This window comes from Camelus ferus, chromosome 25 (assembly GCF_009834535.1).
Source record: "Camelus ferus isolate YT-003-E chromosome 25, BCGSAC_Cfer_1.0, whole genome shotgun sequence".
Lineage (NCBI taxonomy): Eukaryota > Metazoa > Chordata > Mammalia > Artiodactyla > Camelidae > Camelus > Camelus ferus.
In genome coordinates this window covers 12,920,976-12,933,843 of record NC_045720.1, presented here as the reverse complement: position 1 = coordinate 12,933,843, position 12,868 = coordinate 12,920,976, and the positions used below count along the sequence as shown (strand labels likewise).

Here is a 12,868-nt window from a genome sequence, read left to right as displayed (position 1 = left end):
ATAGCCAGATTATATTAATTACATAGGATAGGCAAAAAAGTGTAGAGGAGGGACAAAAGTCTTTTCCTTCCTAGGTTTTGTGGCTCCGGCTCTGAACTAAACTGACAAAAGAGAGATTAACAAGAGAAAAACAGAGCTTATTAGCTCATGTGGTGCACATATGTCTGGGAGAAACTAGTGATGACTAACTCCAAGAGGTGGCTACAGTTTGGGGCTCCTATAGCATATTAACAAGGAACAATGAATTTGTAGATAAATGACAAGACAAAGGAAAAGGGGTTTAGGCTTTTAGGGGTGGCAAACTGGGAAAGTAAATATATGGGGGAAACTAACGGAAGATAAGGATTCGTTCAGTACTATTTGGGGGGTGATCCAGTCCAAGAGTTGTCCTCTTGGTAGGGGAGACACCTTTACAAATGGAAATTTATGCCGGATTTTTAGGCAAATGGGAAGGGGGGAAAGTGTTGAGATGAAGCACTTTTTGTTTATTCCTGCTGTTTCTCAACTGTCTTCAGCTCAAAATAATTATGTCAAAGTGGCATATTTTGGGGTGGCATGTTCTGATCCCCTACACAAACATAAGATGTACGGCCTCTTCTACTGTGACAAAGAAAGGACTGCCTGGCGTGCTTACCTCAAAGATAAGCAACACAGACAGAGGCCAAAATTCTGGGTCCTTAAGTCACAGGAGCCCTTGACATTAGTAAAATGTGGCCAGGAGTGTCCGCACTTCTGCCCAATCAGGTAGGACGCAGGAAGAGTGATGCGCAAAGGGATGGGAAGGATCTTTTTCTCGGTAGCGCCTACCACACCCAGCCCAATGCCACGAACCAGCCGCTCCAAAAAACGTACGCAGCCTTCCCTCCAAAAGGAAGCCCAGGCGCCCTGGCAGTATCTTCCCCGACCAGGCCTCCGGGTTGGGTGGGGTAGGTCTGGCGGGCGACGCGCTTTGGCTTTCCTCCTCCCAAGCAGCTCTGAATCACATTTATGGGACGTTTAATGGGCTCTAAAAAAGCAGCTAATAATTCCCGCCCCCGGAAGTAGGGACTTCCTCACTAAGCCAACACCGCCCCTGGTGAGGCGGCCACCCTGAGGCCAAAGGGCGCGGCCGCCCAAGAGCGCCTGCGCCACCGGGTGGCGCCAAAGCCGCGGAGGTGGATCGGACCGCGGAGGTGGGCGGACACCATGGCAACGCTCAGGGACGTTTGCTACGCCGAGCGTGATGACCGCATGGGAAGCGCTCCTAACGCCAGATTATGACGCGGGCGTCAGCGCGCGGGCTCCACGGTCTCGCGTGACCGCGGGCGCAGTCTCCCGGCCTGGCAACAGCAGCAACGGCAGAGGCAGGCGGGCGAGGTCAAGATGGTGGCTTCGCGGGCGGGGGAGGCGGTAGAGGGAGGAGGAGCCAGACCATAGCCTGCCGGAAACACCGACACCCAGAAGCCTCCCGGGAGCCGCCGCTTGCTGCCTCAGCCACCGCCTCCGCCGCCTGCTCCAGCTCGAGAGACGCGAGCGGGCGGCGGGGCGGGCCGTGAGCGAGACGCGAGAGGAGGAAGGGCGGGGGCGGAGCCGCCCGCCTTCGCCTCCGCCCCCGGCCGCGGTCCCGGGCCCTGCCCCGCGCGGCCCTGCCCGGCCCGCCCAGCCCCGGTGTGGCAGCGGCTCATGGCGGCGGTGGGGCCCCCGCAGCAGCAGGTGCGGATGGCCCATCAGCAGGTCTGGGCGGCGCTCGAAGTGGCGCTCCGGGTGCCCTGCCTCTACATCATCGACGCCATCTTCAACTCCTACTACGATTCTAGCCAAAGCGGGTTCTGCATCGGGCTCCAGATCTTCCTCCGGCTCCTTGGTAAGAGGGACGGGGTAGCCAGCGTCGGGGGACGGCTCTGTGGACGGAGACGTGCCGCAGGGAGCTGGAGGCCGCGTGCAGGCCGTGGTGTGTGTGTATTAGGAACCAGTTTCTTCCCCCCTACCCACCCCCACCGAGGCGTCCTTGCGGGCTAGGCGCGGGGGAGGAGATGACACTTGTCTCAGAGTTGACAGCGGAGCGGTCCTGCCAGCGAGTCTGCCCCCTGTTCATTCTTTTTGCCTCTGAGTGAGGGCGGGGAGGAAGCACTGGTGTGTGAGCCTGCGGCTCCGTGTCTGCTGTTTCTCTTGGGGAATGAGTGCTGGCTTACCGCGTCCTATGCGACAGCCTTGGAAAAACAGCAACTCTTGTCCGGATCTCTCAGTGTGTGACCTTGGGCTCCTGTGCCCAGGCCTGGGCCTCAGTTTCCCCCTTTGCAAAATGCAGAGTACTCGTATGCTGTCATTTAAATGACATCCGAACGAAAGAGATAAGGTTTCGAATATCAGGCGTTGAAACCATTACCAAAAATCCTCATGAAGATTATAAGCCCTAAAATTTTCCATAAATAGAGAAGGTATTGATGGTTATAAAAACGTGGCTAGAAAGTGGTGCGACGTATGAAAATCAGGGTCTTCGTTGCATATGATTGGAGTGCTAAAAACATACTTCATTATCTTTTCTTGCATTACCCTAGTGAGAAGCATTTATGCGTAAAAGAATTTTTTTAAGTTACTGGAACTTGGCAAATTTTGTTGATGAGGTAGTTCTGATCGGTTTTTAGTGGGTTAGTGCTTTTGAAGCAGAAGACGGGCTGATGGTGAGATTCTTACCAAGCCTTTCTGAATTAGTCATCTGTTGCTGCTTTAGTCCTACTTCGAAAAAAAAATGGTAATGTCGAGTTTTGCTTTTAGCAGTAAATAACACTTTACATTTGTTCGGTGCTGGACTTCTGCAGTGCATTTTCACTAGTATTATCTAACCTAACCTTCAAAAATCCCTCACAGGAGGGTGGGTGGTGTTATTCTCCTTTTATAAATGAGGAAACTGAGGGTCGTAGAGGTTAAGTGTTTTGCTTTTGATACACAGCAAGTAATTGGTTGCCAGCGCCTAGGCTTAACAATCTCCTGACATCAGGCGTGGTTCATTTTCCTCCTCAGTACAGCTGCAGTCCAGATACAGAATGGTATAGTAATGATCGTATTGTAGATCTTAAAAGTAACAGATGTGAGCATGATGTTCTTTAGCACAAGGCTTTTCAGTAACCCACCAGCTACTTAATCCCAGCCATTCCTGCTTACCGCTGCAACAAGTAATGCCCTCATTATTTGTGGCAAAAATGGAGCGGTGTGCATTCCAGTGTACACAAATAGTGAATCGTTATGTTGCACACCTCAGAATAATGTTTATGCCAATTATACCTCAATTAAAAAAGTATTGGCTAGCTTTAATGTTTTGTATATATTTTATATATTTTGTTATATATATATTTGTATATTTAATTTATTTTGTTTAGTTCTGATACTTGTGGGTTAAAGTGAGCTTAGTCAAATAATATTACAGTGAAATTAGTAAGAATGAGGACCTGTTGGGAAGGCATTTTATAATTGCCAGTTAGAAGTCACTCATCATGATCATAAATTAACAGGCAGTTACTTATCTTATAGAAAGGTGGTCCCAGCTGAGCCTGATAGCCTGCCAGCCCCTCCTTCCCATACCTGTTCACGTTAATTGATGATATGCTTACAGGCAAGACCTGTGCTGTTCCTGGAATGGGAAGACTGAGAAATGGAGAAAACTGATCGTTTCTATTCCTCAAGCTCACAGGACAAGAGATACCTTGCTAGAGAGTAGAAGCTAACAGACTTCTAGGGAACTTTATCAAATTTGGGATAAGCACGTGCTGTTTGGGGCACTAAATAACCAAATGTAACAGGGACCTGAGGGTGGGAGGAGGGGCTTTCTTCACTTCTGCTTTGAGAGGAGGCCATGGTGAAGGCACCCCCCACTCTGAAAAAATGAGCTGTGTTTGAGAGGATTCATATACTCATTCTGCCAGTAGTGTAGCCAGTGCCTTGAATGTTCTTAATGACCTGTCACTACAGAACCTCTGAGAGCCCGTACTTCAGTGCAGTACTCTCAGAGTTGAGCTTCAGGCTAGGGAGCTTTAAAGGAGCATTTTCCTTAACTAAGTAATTTGTAGTTTAAGAACACTGAATAAAGCAGTCTGGTATTTTCCTTGTACTATCCATGCTGCTTATTTTTGTAGTAAATCATGGACGTTTGTATTTCTCAGGTTAAAGAAGAATGTAACATTGGGCAAGTTACTTACCTGTTCTGTGCCTCCCTTTTCTTATCTTTACCTTTTAAAAGATGGACTATATGATGAATCTCTCTCCTAGGGTGTTAAGAGCAATAAATGAATTAGGGTAGTAAGCTCTTACAACAGTACCTGGGACCTAGTAAGGGCTATTTGTTAGCTATTAGTAAACATGACACCTTTAATTTGTTTTTAATACTTCAATTAAGACTATCCTGTGTTACAGATATTTCGGTTTTTGGAAGTCATCAGCAAAATGTTGGTGCTATTTATTTGACAATTTGGATCCCAAACTATTCTCTGTGTCAGATTTTATGAGAAATACAAAATGTTTTTCAACGCTTGACTGCTCCTCATTTTATGCCAGTGTAATTATGCTCATTTTTCACATTTGTAAGAGTAATAAAATTGTTGAAAACTGGTTTTGGTGGTAAAAAAAAAAAATTTACCCTGAATAAAAACAAGTGTCTTTAAATATTTGAAGACCATTCAATGAAGCATCTTACTTGTTATAGCAAATGACAGGTTTGTGTGTAAAAGATACCAAAGGATAGTTGAAATCAGTTGTTCTACCTGATTAGTTTTTTGTAGTTGTAGACTCCTCTCTACTGCTGTATATAAATCACAAAATTGTCAGTCTCACCTTTTTCTTTTAAATGGAATTGTAAAAATGGAAATTTAGTCTGCATCCAATTTTATATATAGTGTCTGAAGAATTTACTCCTGCTTCTCCAAAAAACTGTTACTAGTATACTTTTATTTGATATCAAACTAATAAGAATTTTAGCGGGTCAGAATATAAAGCATCTAATTTTGGAGATTCAAATGAATCATATCATAATATATATAATATTTAAGAATATTAAACTATTTTTAGGAGGTGTTAAATGCTAAATGAAATGCAACCCAGGGCAGCATAATGCTGAATTAGCAAATCTAAATCCGAGGCAGAAAATGCAAGCATAGGCATTTGTTTTAATAGTATTATTCATATAATGATAACTCATTGAAGTGGAAATGAGATTGGTGAAGTGTTCAGAGTTTGAATTAAAATGGGTTTGGCAAAGGTAAGGGAAACTAGGTGAAGTTAAACAATTTTGGTAGGCTGTTACTTTTTGGAAAGCCGTTTGGCAGTATCATCTGAAGTTCATCATATATTTTTGACTCACAATTCCAGTTTTGAGAATTTGGCCTAAAGATAAAGTACAAAAACTATGGGCAAGAATATTCATTGCAGCATTGTTGGTAATAACAAAACAAAAACAAGTTGTTAATCTAAATGTCTATTAAAAGGGATCTGTTCATTGTATTGGGTTCAGCCATGCAGTAAAGTTGTTGAAAAGAATGAGATAGTTATCTTTGGTCATGTAGAAAGAACTCAGAAAACCTGTGAAGTGTAAAAAACAAAGTGAAGCAGTAGTAATTCTGACTGCATAGTGGTACCCTTGGGATTCTCTGCAGAGAGAGAAACCATTGACATTTTGGATGGGATAATTCTTTGTTGGATTTTGGGGGGTGGGGCTGTTCTGTAAATTGTAGGATTTTTAGTAGCATCCCTGTCCTGTTCCAATTAAATAGAGTAGCTCTCCCCTTCCCTGAGTTGTGACTGACAAAAATGTCTCTAAATAATTGCCAAATGATGGGGAGGTTGGGTTTAGGTGTGCAGAATCTGATCCTGGTTGAGAACTACTGAGATGGACACATAGACCAATAAATAGCACAGAATAGAAAGCCCAGAAACAGACCACCCATGTAAACAGACAAACGATGTGTTTCAGAGGTGGAATTGAGGTAAATTAGACTATTCAATTAGTAGTCCTTTAGTTATTCATGAGGAGAAAAATTATACTGGACCCCCTACCTTACATCAGTATATAAATAGTTCTAAGTGGATTAGTACCTAAGTATGAAAAGTAGAACTTTAAAAGTTCTAGAAGAAAATATAGAACATTTTCCTTAAGTTCTTTAAAAATATTTAAAAGCAAATGTGTAAAATAGTAAATGATATGTTCAATGATATTAAAATTAAAAACCTCTGTTAGTCAAAAGGTAACAACAGTAAAGTGAAAAGAGCTCCATGCACCTGGAGAAGATATTTACAGCACAGTTTACTACAAAGACTTTGTATTCAGAATATTTTTTAAATGGCTACAATTCAACAAGGAAAAACAGCTCTGTAAATAAAGGGGCAAAAGATAAACTGGCAGTTCACAGAGGAAGAAACATGAATGGTCAGTAAATCAGAACATACCTTCTTTGATGAGAAATGAGATTTTTTGGAAAAGGTTAAGAAAAACCCACTATTATGATGAGACTCCCTTTGGGTAAAAAGCAAAAAAGAATGTATTTATAAATGTGTATTTGTTTATGCAAAACTTGATTTACTCTTCATTTAATACCTATAGTGTTGGAGTTTTAAAAAAATCATGTTCACATATTTTTAATAAAAACATACTTACTAAAAATTGAGTTTGAAAGCAAAATTTTAGTTTTATCTTATTATAAAAAACTTAGAATACCCTTTTTTTAACCTAAAGAGTTTGATAGCATAAAAAATTTTTCTATCAAGTACACCTACAGATTGATCATTTCAAGATATTTTATTTACTTTGTCCTGCATTTCATTGCTGAGGGCTCCCTTGGGAGTAAGGCGGTTACAACATTTATTTCTGTGCTCTCCTGTCTTTATTCTGTCAGGCACGAAATGTTTTTCCACAGCTTGCTTTAGATTATGTTTTCAAGGTATTTAAGGTACCTGAAGAGTTGTTTTATATCTTATTTCTTTCTAGTTTTTATTCCCACATTTCCAGAAAAGGTTAAGGATATGAATGGACTTTACACATGAAAGAGTTAAACACTGCTGTGTAACATGCAAGGTGGTTTTGTTTTGTTTTTTTGCTTGTCTGATTTTGTTTGCTCATTTTTGGTAATCCAAGTGGAAAAGGCCCTGAACTCTCATGAATTTTGTTCATATATATCTTCAAAGCTCCTGAATTGATTTTGATACTTGCCTCTTTTCCTACCTTGAGAACTTAAGTGAAACTCTCTAATCACTGGAGAATTGGATCCATGGGTTGTGATTTCAGTTAATTCTATTCGCCAATGTGCCAGGGTGATTTTTCTTTATAAAGTAGCATTTATATATAGCCTTAACTACTTATGCAGGTCACTCTTAAACCCTAAAGAGAAACTCTATCCCTGGGCTTAGTTTCTTAGCGCTACAGGTTAAATATCAATATTTTTATGTCTGAAGTTGTGAAAATGCAATGAAACTTTGATATTATTGACAACACTTCCTGAAGGCCACGAGAAGGAATATTACTTGAGAGACCTGTTACTTGGAAAGCTGACTTTTTCCCTGTGAAATGAGAGCTGATTCTATATTTCCATTCACAGGAGTATGAATATAAAGGAAAAGTTTAAGAACCTTATGTACATGCACACTTTGGGTAGGAATTAAAACAGTTTTATACTATTCTTGAAATGTGTGGTCATTATTAAGTCTTGGAGAATAATTTTAAGCAAGAAAGAGTGATATCGGATTGTTACTTGCTAGGAGACATCCAGACTTGGAGGCTGTAGTCTCACCACATTTTCTATCACATTCTCTTTTTGCCTTTGGTATATTTGCACAAAGTAAAATGACACTTTTTCTCCAGAAATATTTCAAAAACCCAAATCATTCCTTAATCTGTGTGTAAAAATAAGCTTCAGGGGGAAGAAAGCTATTAAAATAAAAAGATCTGATTATAACTAATGGCACACCACAGTTCATGATTATTCACAGGTAGAGATTAATTTACCACTTTGTGAATAGCAAGTTTAAAATAACTTACAGTCCCCACTTGACTTTCTCCCTTTTAAAAAGTTGCATAAAATAGAACTGAAGTTCTTTTGATTTTGTTTTGACTCATTTTAGAAGTTAAGTTTCAGTTTTGTGTCTGGAAAAAATGCTGACTTTCGTTTTTCTGTGTGGAGAAAGTAAGATTACATATGGCATATGGTGGCTGAGTAAATTCCATTTCTTGTTACCTTCCATGGAAAGGGTTTCTAATCCTGCTCCAAAAAAGCCCATTTTCTATTGAAAGGGCCTGTTCCCAGCTGTCAGCTCTTTGGGAGGCGGTTAGCGGCCCACTTGCTCAGGGAAGCAGTGGTTCTTGTGCAAAGATTGATGCATCTTCTAGGTGATTGTGTCCTTTGGTTCTCCTTTTCACAGATGACCTGACACACTGGCACAGGATAAAATTTAAGTTTGTGGGCAAAGTCATCATTTAGAGGAACTAGCTCTTGCTTTTACATGCAGTAGATTATGAAATGCCTCCGTTGTAATATACAGTGTCTGTCTTGATTACATGCTGAAATCAGGTGGATAGATGGATGTTTATTTTGGAGTTTGTCACTTTTTCTGTACTCCAAGATCTGATTTTTCAGCTTTGTCTTACCTTTTTATAGGTTTCAGTTTCCAAGTGGTTTTGTGGTTTCCTTTAAAAATATAACGTAGAAGTAGACAGAAACGTTTATTTGCCAGATGAATACTAGTTGTATTCATTTTCTACAAAATATTTTGGGACCCATAGATGTCAAAGGTAGGATCCTTGCTTACCTTAGATAACTGCAAACTACAGTATCAGGCCATGCATGAGTATTAGGTGTTTGACCAAGTTCTGTAGATAAGCTGAAGGAACAGCCACCTTCAGAGAAAGTGGGTCTGCAGGATGGGTGGGATTTGAACAGCCAGGGAGCTGGGGAGTTGATGGGGCATCCTGCCCAGCAAAGAGAACAGTATAAACACAGCTGCAGTCATGGCAGAGAAGAAGAGGTGTGTTTGGGAAGGAAGTCCAAACGCAAGCGTTGGTGTGTGTGCTGGGAGGAGTGGTATGTTAAGACTAGGAATGTAGATTTTAATTGATGGTCATTTCAGAGTTGCTGCAGTATTTTGAGCAGAGACATCAAGAAAGGCAATTTGGGGATGGCTTGTAGATGGATTTGGACAAGATGAGTTTTTGGAGATGGACTAATAGGTTCATGTCACTGAGAAAAGGGAGGTACAGGTATTAGCAGAATTTGCGACTAATTGTCAGTGTTTGAGGGGGTGGGGTAGGGATACCATTAAGAGAATAATAATGGCACCTCTGACTGAAATTGGAACTCGCAAGGAAGAGCTGTTTGAGGCGAGTTAGGTTTTCGAAATTTTGAGTGTTGCAATTGTAATGTAGAAGTGGAAATAGTGACTATTTGGATTTTGTTTCCATAGTTGAAACCTTGGGTTATAATGTTTATTGTAATGTCACTTAAAAATTTGTCAAAGCACAAAGATGGTACTGGATGCACATTGGACTATATACTGATTATTAGGAGTGTGGGGGGAGACTGATTAAAACATGAATGTTTTCTGAATGTTACTTTCATAATTTTATGAACAATAAAAAGGGTGGACTATTTGAAGAAAAAGATTCAAAAGTACAGGAAAAAGGAAACTTGGAGGACATGTCTGAAATTTGTAGGAAAGTATGTAGAGGAAAAAAGTGACTTTGGACACATAGGAGAGTACTCAAATTTAAGGAGCAGGAAAAATAAGAGGCAGCAGGAGTTCACAGTTTGAGTAAAAGGAGGAATGAAGGGTAAATGTAAAACTCTGTTTCCTAAAGAACATTTTTAAGGAAAAAAATCTAAGATTTGATAGGAGCAAATGTTTTCCATTTTGGTAATTTTTAATTCTTAACGTTTTTGTAATGGAATTATTTTAAGTATTTTTAATAATTATAAATTTCTAAAGCACATGTTCTTTCAAGTTTAAAACTTGTTAAAATGTATCACAGCAAACTCATTTTGAAGGTAATTTGGTAATTTGGTGTCTGGACATGTAGTACTACGAGAATTACTTTGGAGTTAGAAAATAAGGGAGAAGATTTTGAATGTTTGGTCTGTCCTATTGAACTTTGACTTTACGATACCTTTACTGGCCTTTGAGCCTAAATTGTCTTAAGGCTTAGTGTTCATCACTTTGAAAATACTCATCTTGCCTAAATAAAGGAAGAGTGAATATCGTATTAGTGGGAAAAGATACTTAATGTTTCATTTGGATGACTTTTCTTTCTTTTTTTAGGTATATTTGTATCCAGTATTGTTCTGATCTTGTCACAGCGATCACTTTTCAAGTTTTACATGTACAGCTCAGCCTTTCTGTTAGCTGCAACTTCAGTGTTGGTAAATTATTATGCTGCTTTGCACATTGACTTCTATGGTGCCTACAACACATCAGCATTTGGAATTGAGCTGCTTCCTCGAAAAGGCCCCTCGCTGTGGATGGCGCTCATCGTTCTGCAGCTAACGTTTGGAATTGGGTACATCACACTACTGCAGATTCATTCCGTCTATTCACAGTTAATTATCTTGGATCTCTTGGTTCCTGTAATAGGCTTAATCACAGAGCTACCATTACACGTCCGAGAGACTTTAGTTTTTACTTCTTCCTTGATTCTCACATTAAATACAGTGCTTGTCTTGGCAGTGAAACTTAAGTGGTTTTATTATTCCACAAGGTATGTTTATCTTTTAGTGAGGCACATGTATCGAATTTATGGATTACAGTTATTAATGGAGGACACATGGAAGAGGATTCGTTTCCCAGCTGTACTGCGAGTCTTTTGGCTAACAAGAATTACAGCTCAGGCTACAGTATTAATGTACATTTTAAGGATGGCAAATGAAACTGACTCCTTCTTTATTTCTTGGGATGATTTCTGGGACCTCATTTGCAATCTTATAATTAGTGGATGTGATTCTACACTTACTGTACTGGGCATGAGTGCTGTAATTTCCTCAGTAGCCCATTATTTGGGCCTTGGAATATTGGCCTTTATTGGATCAACTGAAGAAGATGACAGGCGGCTTGGCTTTGTAGCACCTGTTTTATTTTTTATTTTGGCTCTTCAGACTGGTTTAAGTGGGCTAAGACCAGAAGAGAGACTAGTTCGCTTAAGTAGAAACATGTGCCTTTTATTAACTGCAGTCCTGCATTTCATCCATGGAATGACAGACCCTGTATTGATGTCTCTCAGTGCCTCTCATGTGTCATCTTTCCGTAGACATTTTCCTGTGCTCTTTGTCTCTGCTTGCCTGTTTATTCTTCCTGTTCTACTCAGTTATGTTCTTTGGCATCACTATGCACTAAATACATGGTTGTTTGCAGTTACCGCCTTTTGTGTGGAACTCTGCTTAAAAGTAATTGTTTCTCTCACTGTTTATACGTTATTCATGATTGATGGCTACTATAATGTCCTCTGGGAAAAGCTTGATGATTATGTCTACTATGTTCGTTCAACAGGCAATATTATTGAATTTATATTTGGAGTAGTAATGTTTGGAAATGGGGCTTATACTATGATGTTTGAGTCAGGAAGTAAAATCCGGGCTTGTATGATGTGCTTACATGCGTATTTTAACATCTACTTACAAGCAAAAAATGGCTGGAAGACATTCATGAATCGTAGAACTGCTGTTAAGAAAATTAATTCACTTCCTGAAATAAAAGGGAGACACTTACAAGAAATAGATGATGTGTGTGCAATCTGCTATCATGAGTTTACAACATCTGCTCGTATCACACCATGTAATCATTATTTCCATGCTCTTTGCCTTCGGAAATGGCTGTACATTCAAGATACTTGTCCAATGTGCCATCAAAAAGTGTACATTGAAGATGATATCAAGGATAATTCAAATACATCTAACAACAATGGATTTATTCCACCCAATGAAAATCCAGAGGAAGCTGTAAGAGAAGCTGCTGTTGAATCTGACAGGGAATTGAATGAAGATGACAGTACAGATTGTGACGATGATGCTCAGAGAGAGAGAAACGGAGTCATTCAGCACACAGGCACAGCAGCTGAAGAACTGATTAACGATGATACTGATTAAAATAGCATTTACTAATCATTGAGGTATTTGTTTAAAATTCAGTTCATCCAAAATGGAGTAATATGCTTCACTTAAGTGTGTAACCAAGCACAAAAACAGTATCAGTGTTGAATCTGTGAATGGTTTTCCGTTTACTGTGATGTGCTACTGTAAATATACCTCTTTGATTCCTTCTGGTCTCTTTGGTGACCTATTTAAATTTGTGTACATTATTGTACATAGAATAAAATGTTTTCACGTTTTTATGACAAACTTGAACAAATAGCTTTTTAATAGATGTAATAATATGGTGCGTCAACTGTGCCAAAGATTCCTCAATGAAAGTATACAATGTGTCTAACTCTGGACCCTAGTTTTTCTTTAAAATGGGTGGGAGAGAATGAAAATGCCAATCAGGGAAATGCAGATCACATTAAATCAAGGAAATCAAGTAATTTGGACCAGAGGGTAAATGCTTTATGCAGTGTTTTAAAACTGAGGAAAAAATAGGCTGCCAGAAGTGACTGACACACTCTTTTGGAATTTGAGAGTACCAATGTAGTTGACCTGGGTTTGAAAGTCATGATTCAGAGATTGTGTCAGTGTTGAGAAATAGCTTGTATCAGTTAAACTTTATAAACCCAAATGTGCTGTTTTAATTTTGATGTAAAAATCAGTATATTTGTTAGCCATTCTTTGTTTGCAGCATTGACATAAAACTGGCCTTTCAAACTCTTGAATCAGTTACAAAATGAAATACTTGGCGGTTTTCGCTGTTTTAAACTAAGACACTAAGTGACTTTAAA

The 12,868-nt window shown here is 39.9% G+C and overlaps 1 protein-coding gene across 1 annotated transcript; it reads left to right on the top strand.

The window, feature by feature from the left end:
- Nucleotides 1-1,153: 1,153 nt before the first annotated feature.
- Nucleotides 1,154-12,345, top strand: RNF139 (ring finger protein 139). The gene is made up of 2 exons (XM_006179728.3): nt 1,154-1,843; nt 10,267-12,345. The coding sequence occupies exons 1-2, from the start codon at nt 1,663-1,665 to the stop codon at nt 12,081-12,083; spliced, it is 1,998 nt and encodes a 665-aa protein (XP_006179790.2). The 5' UTR covers nt 1,154-1,662; the 3' UTR covers nt 12,084-12,345.
- The last annotated feature ends 523 nt before the right edge of the window (nt 12,346-12,868 follow it).

Excerpts from the sequence above, each read along its gene's own strand:
- RNF139 (XM_006179728.3), top strand. The coding sequence starts at position 1,663 with ATGGCGGCGGTGGGGCCCCCGCAGCAGCAGGTGCGGATGGCCCATCAG. Across the intron at positions 1,844-10,266 it reads GATCTTCCTCCGGCTCCTTG|GTATATTTGTATCCAGTATT; the intron begins GTAAGAGGGACG and ends TTCTTTTTTTAG.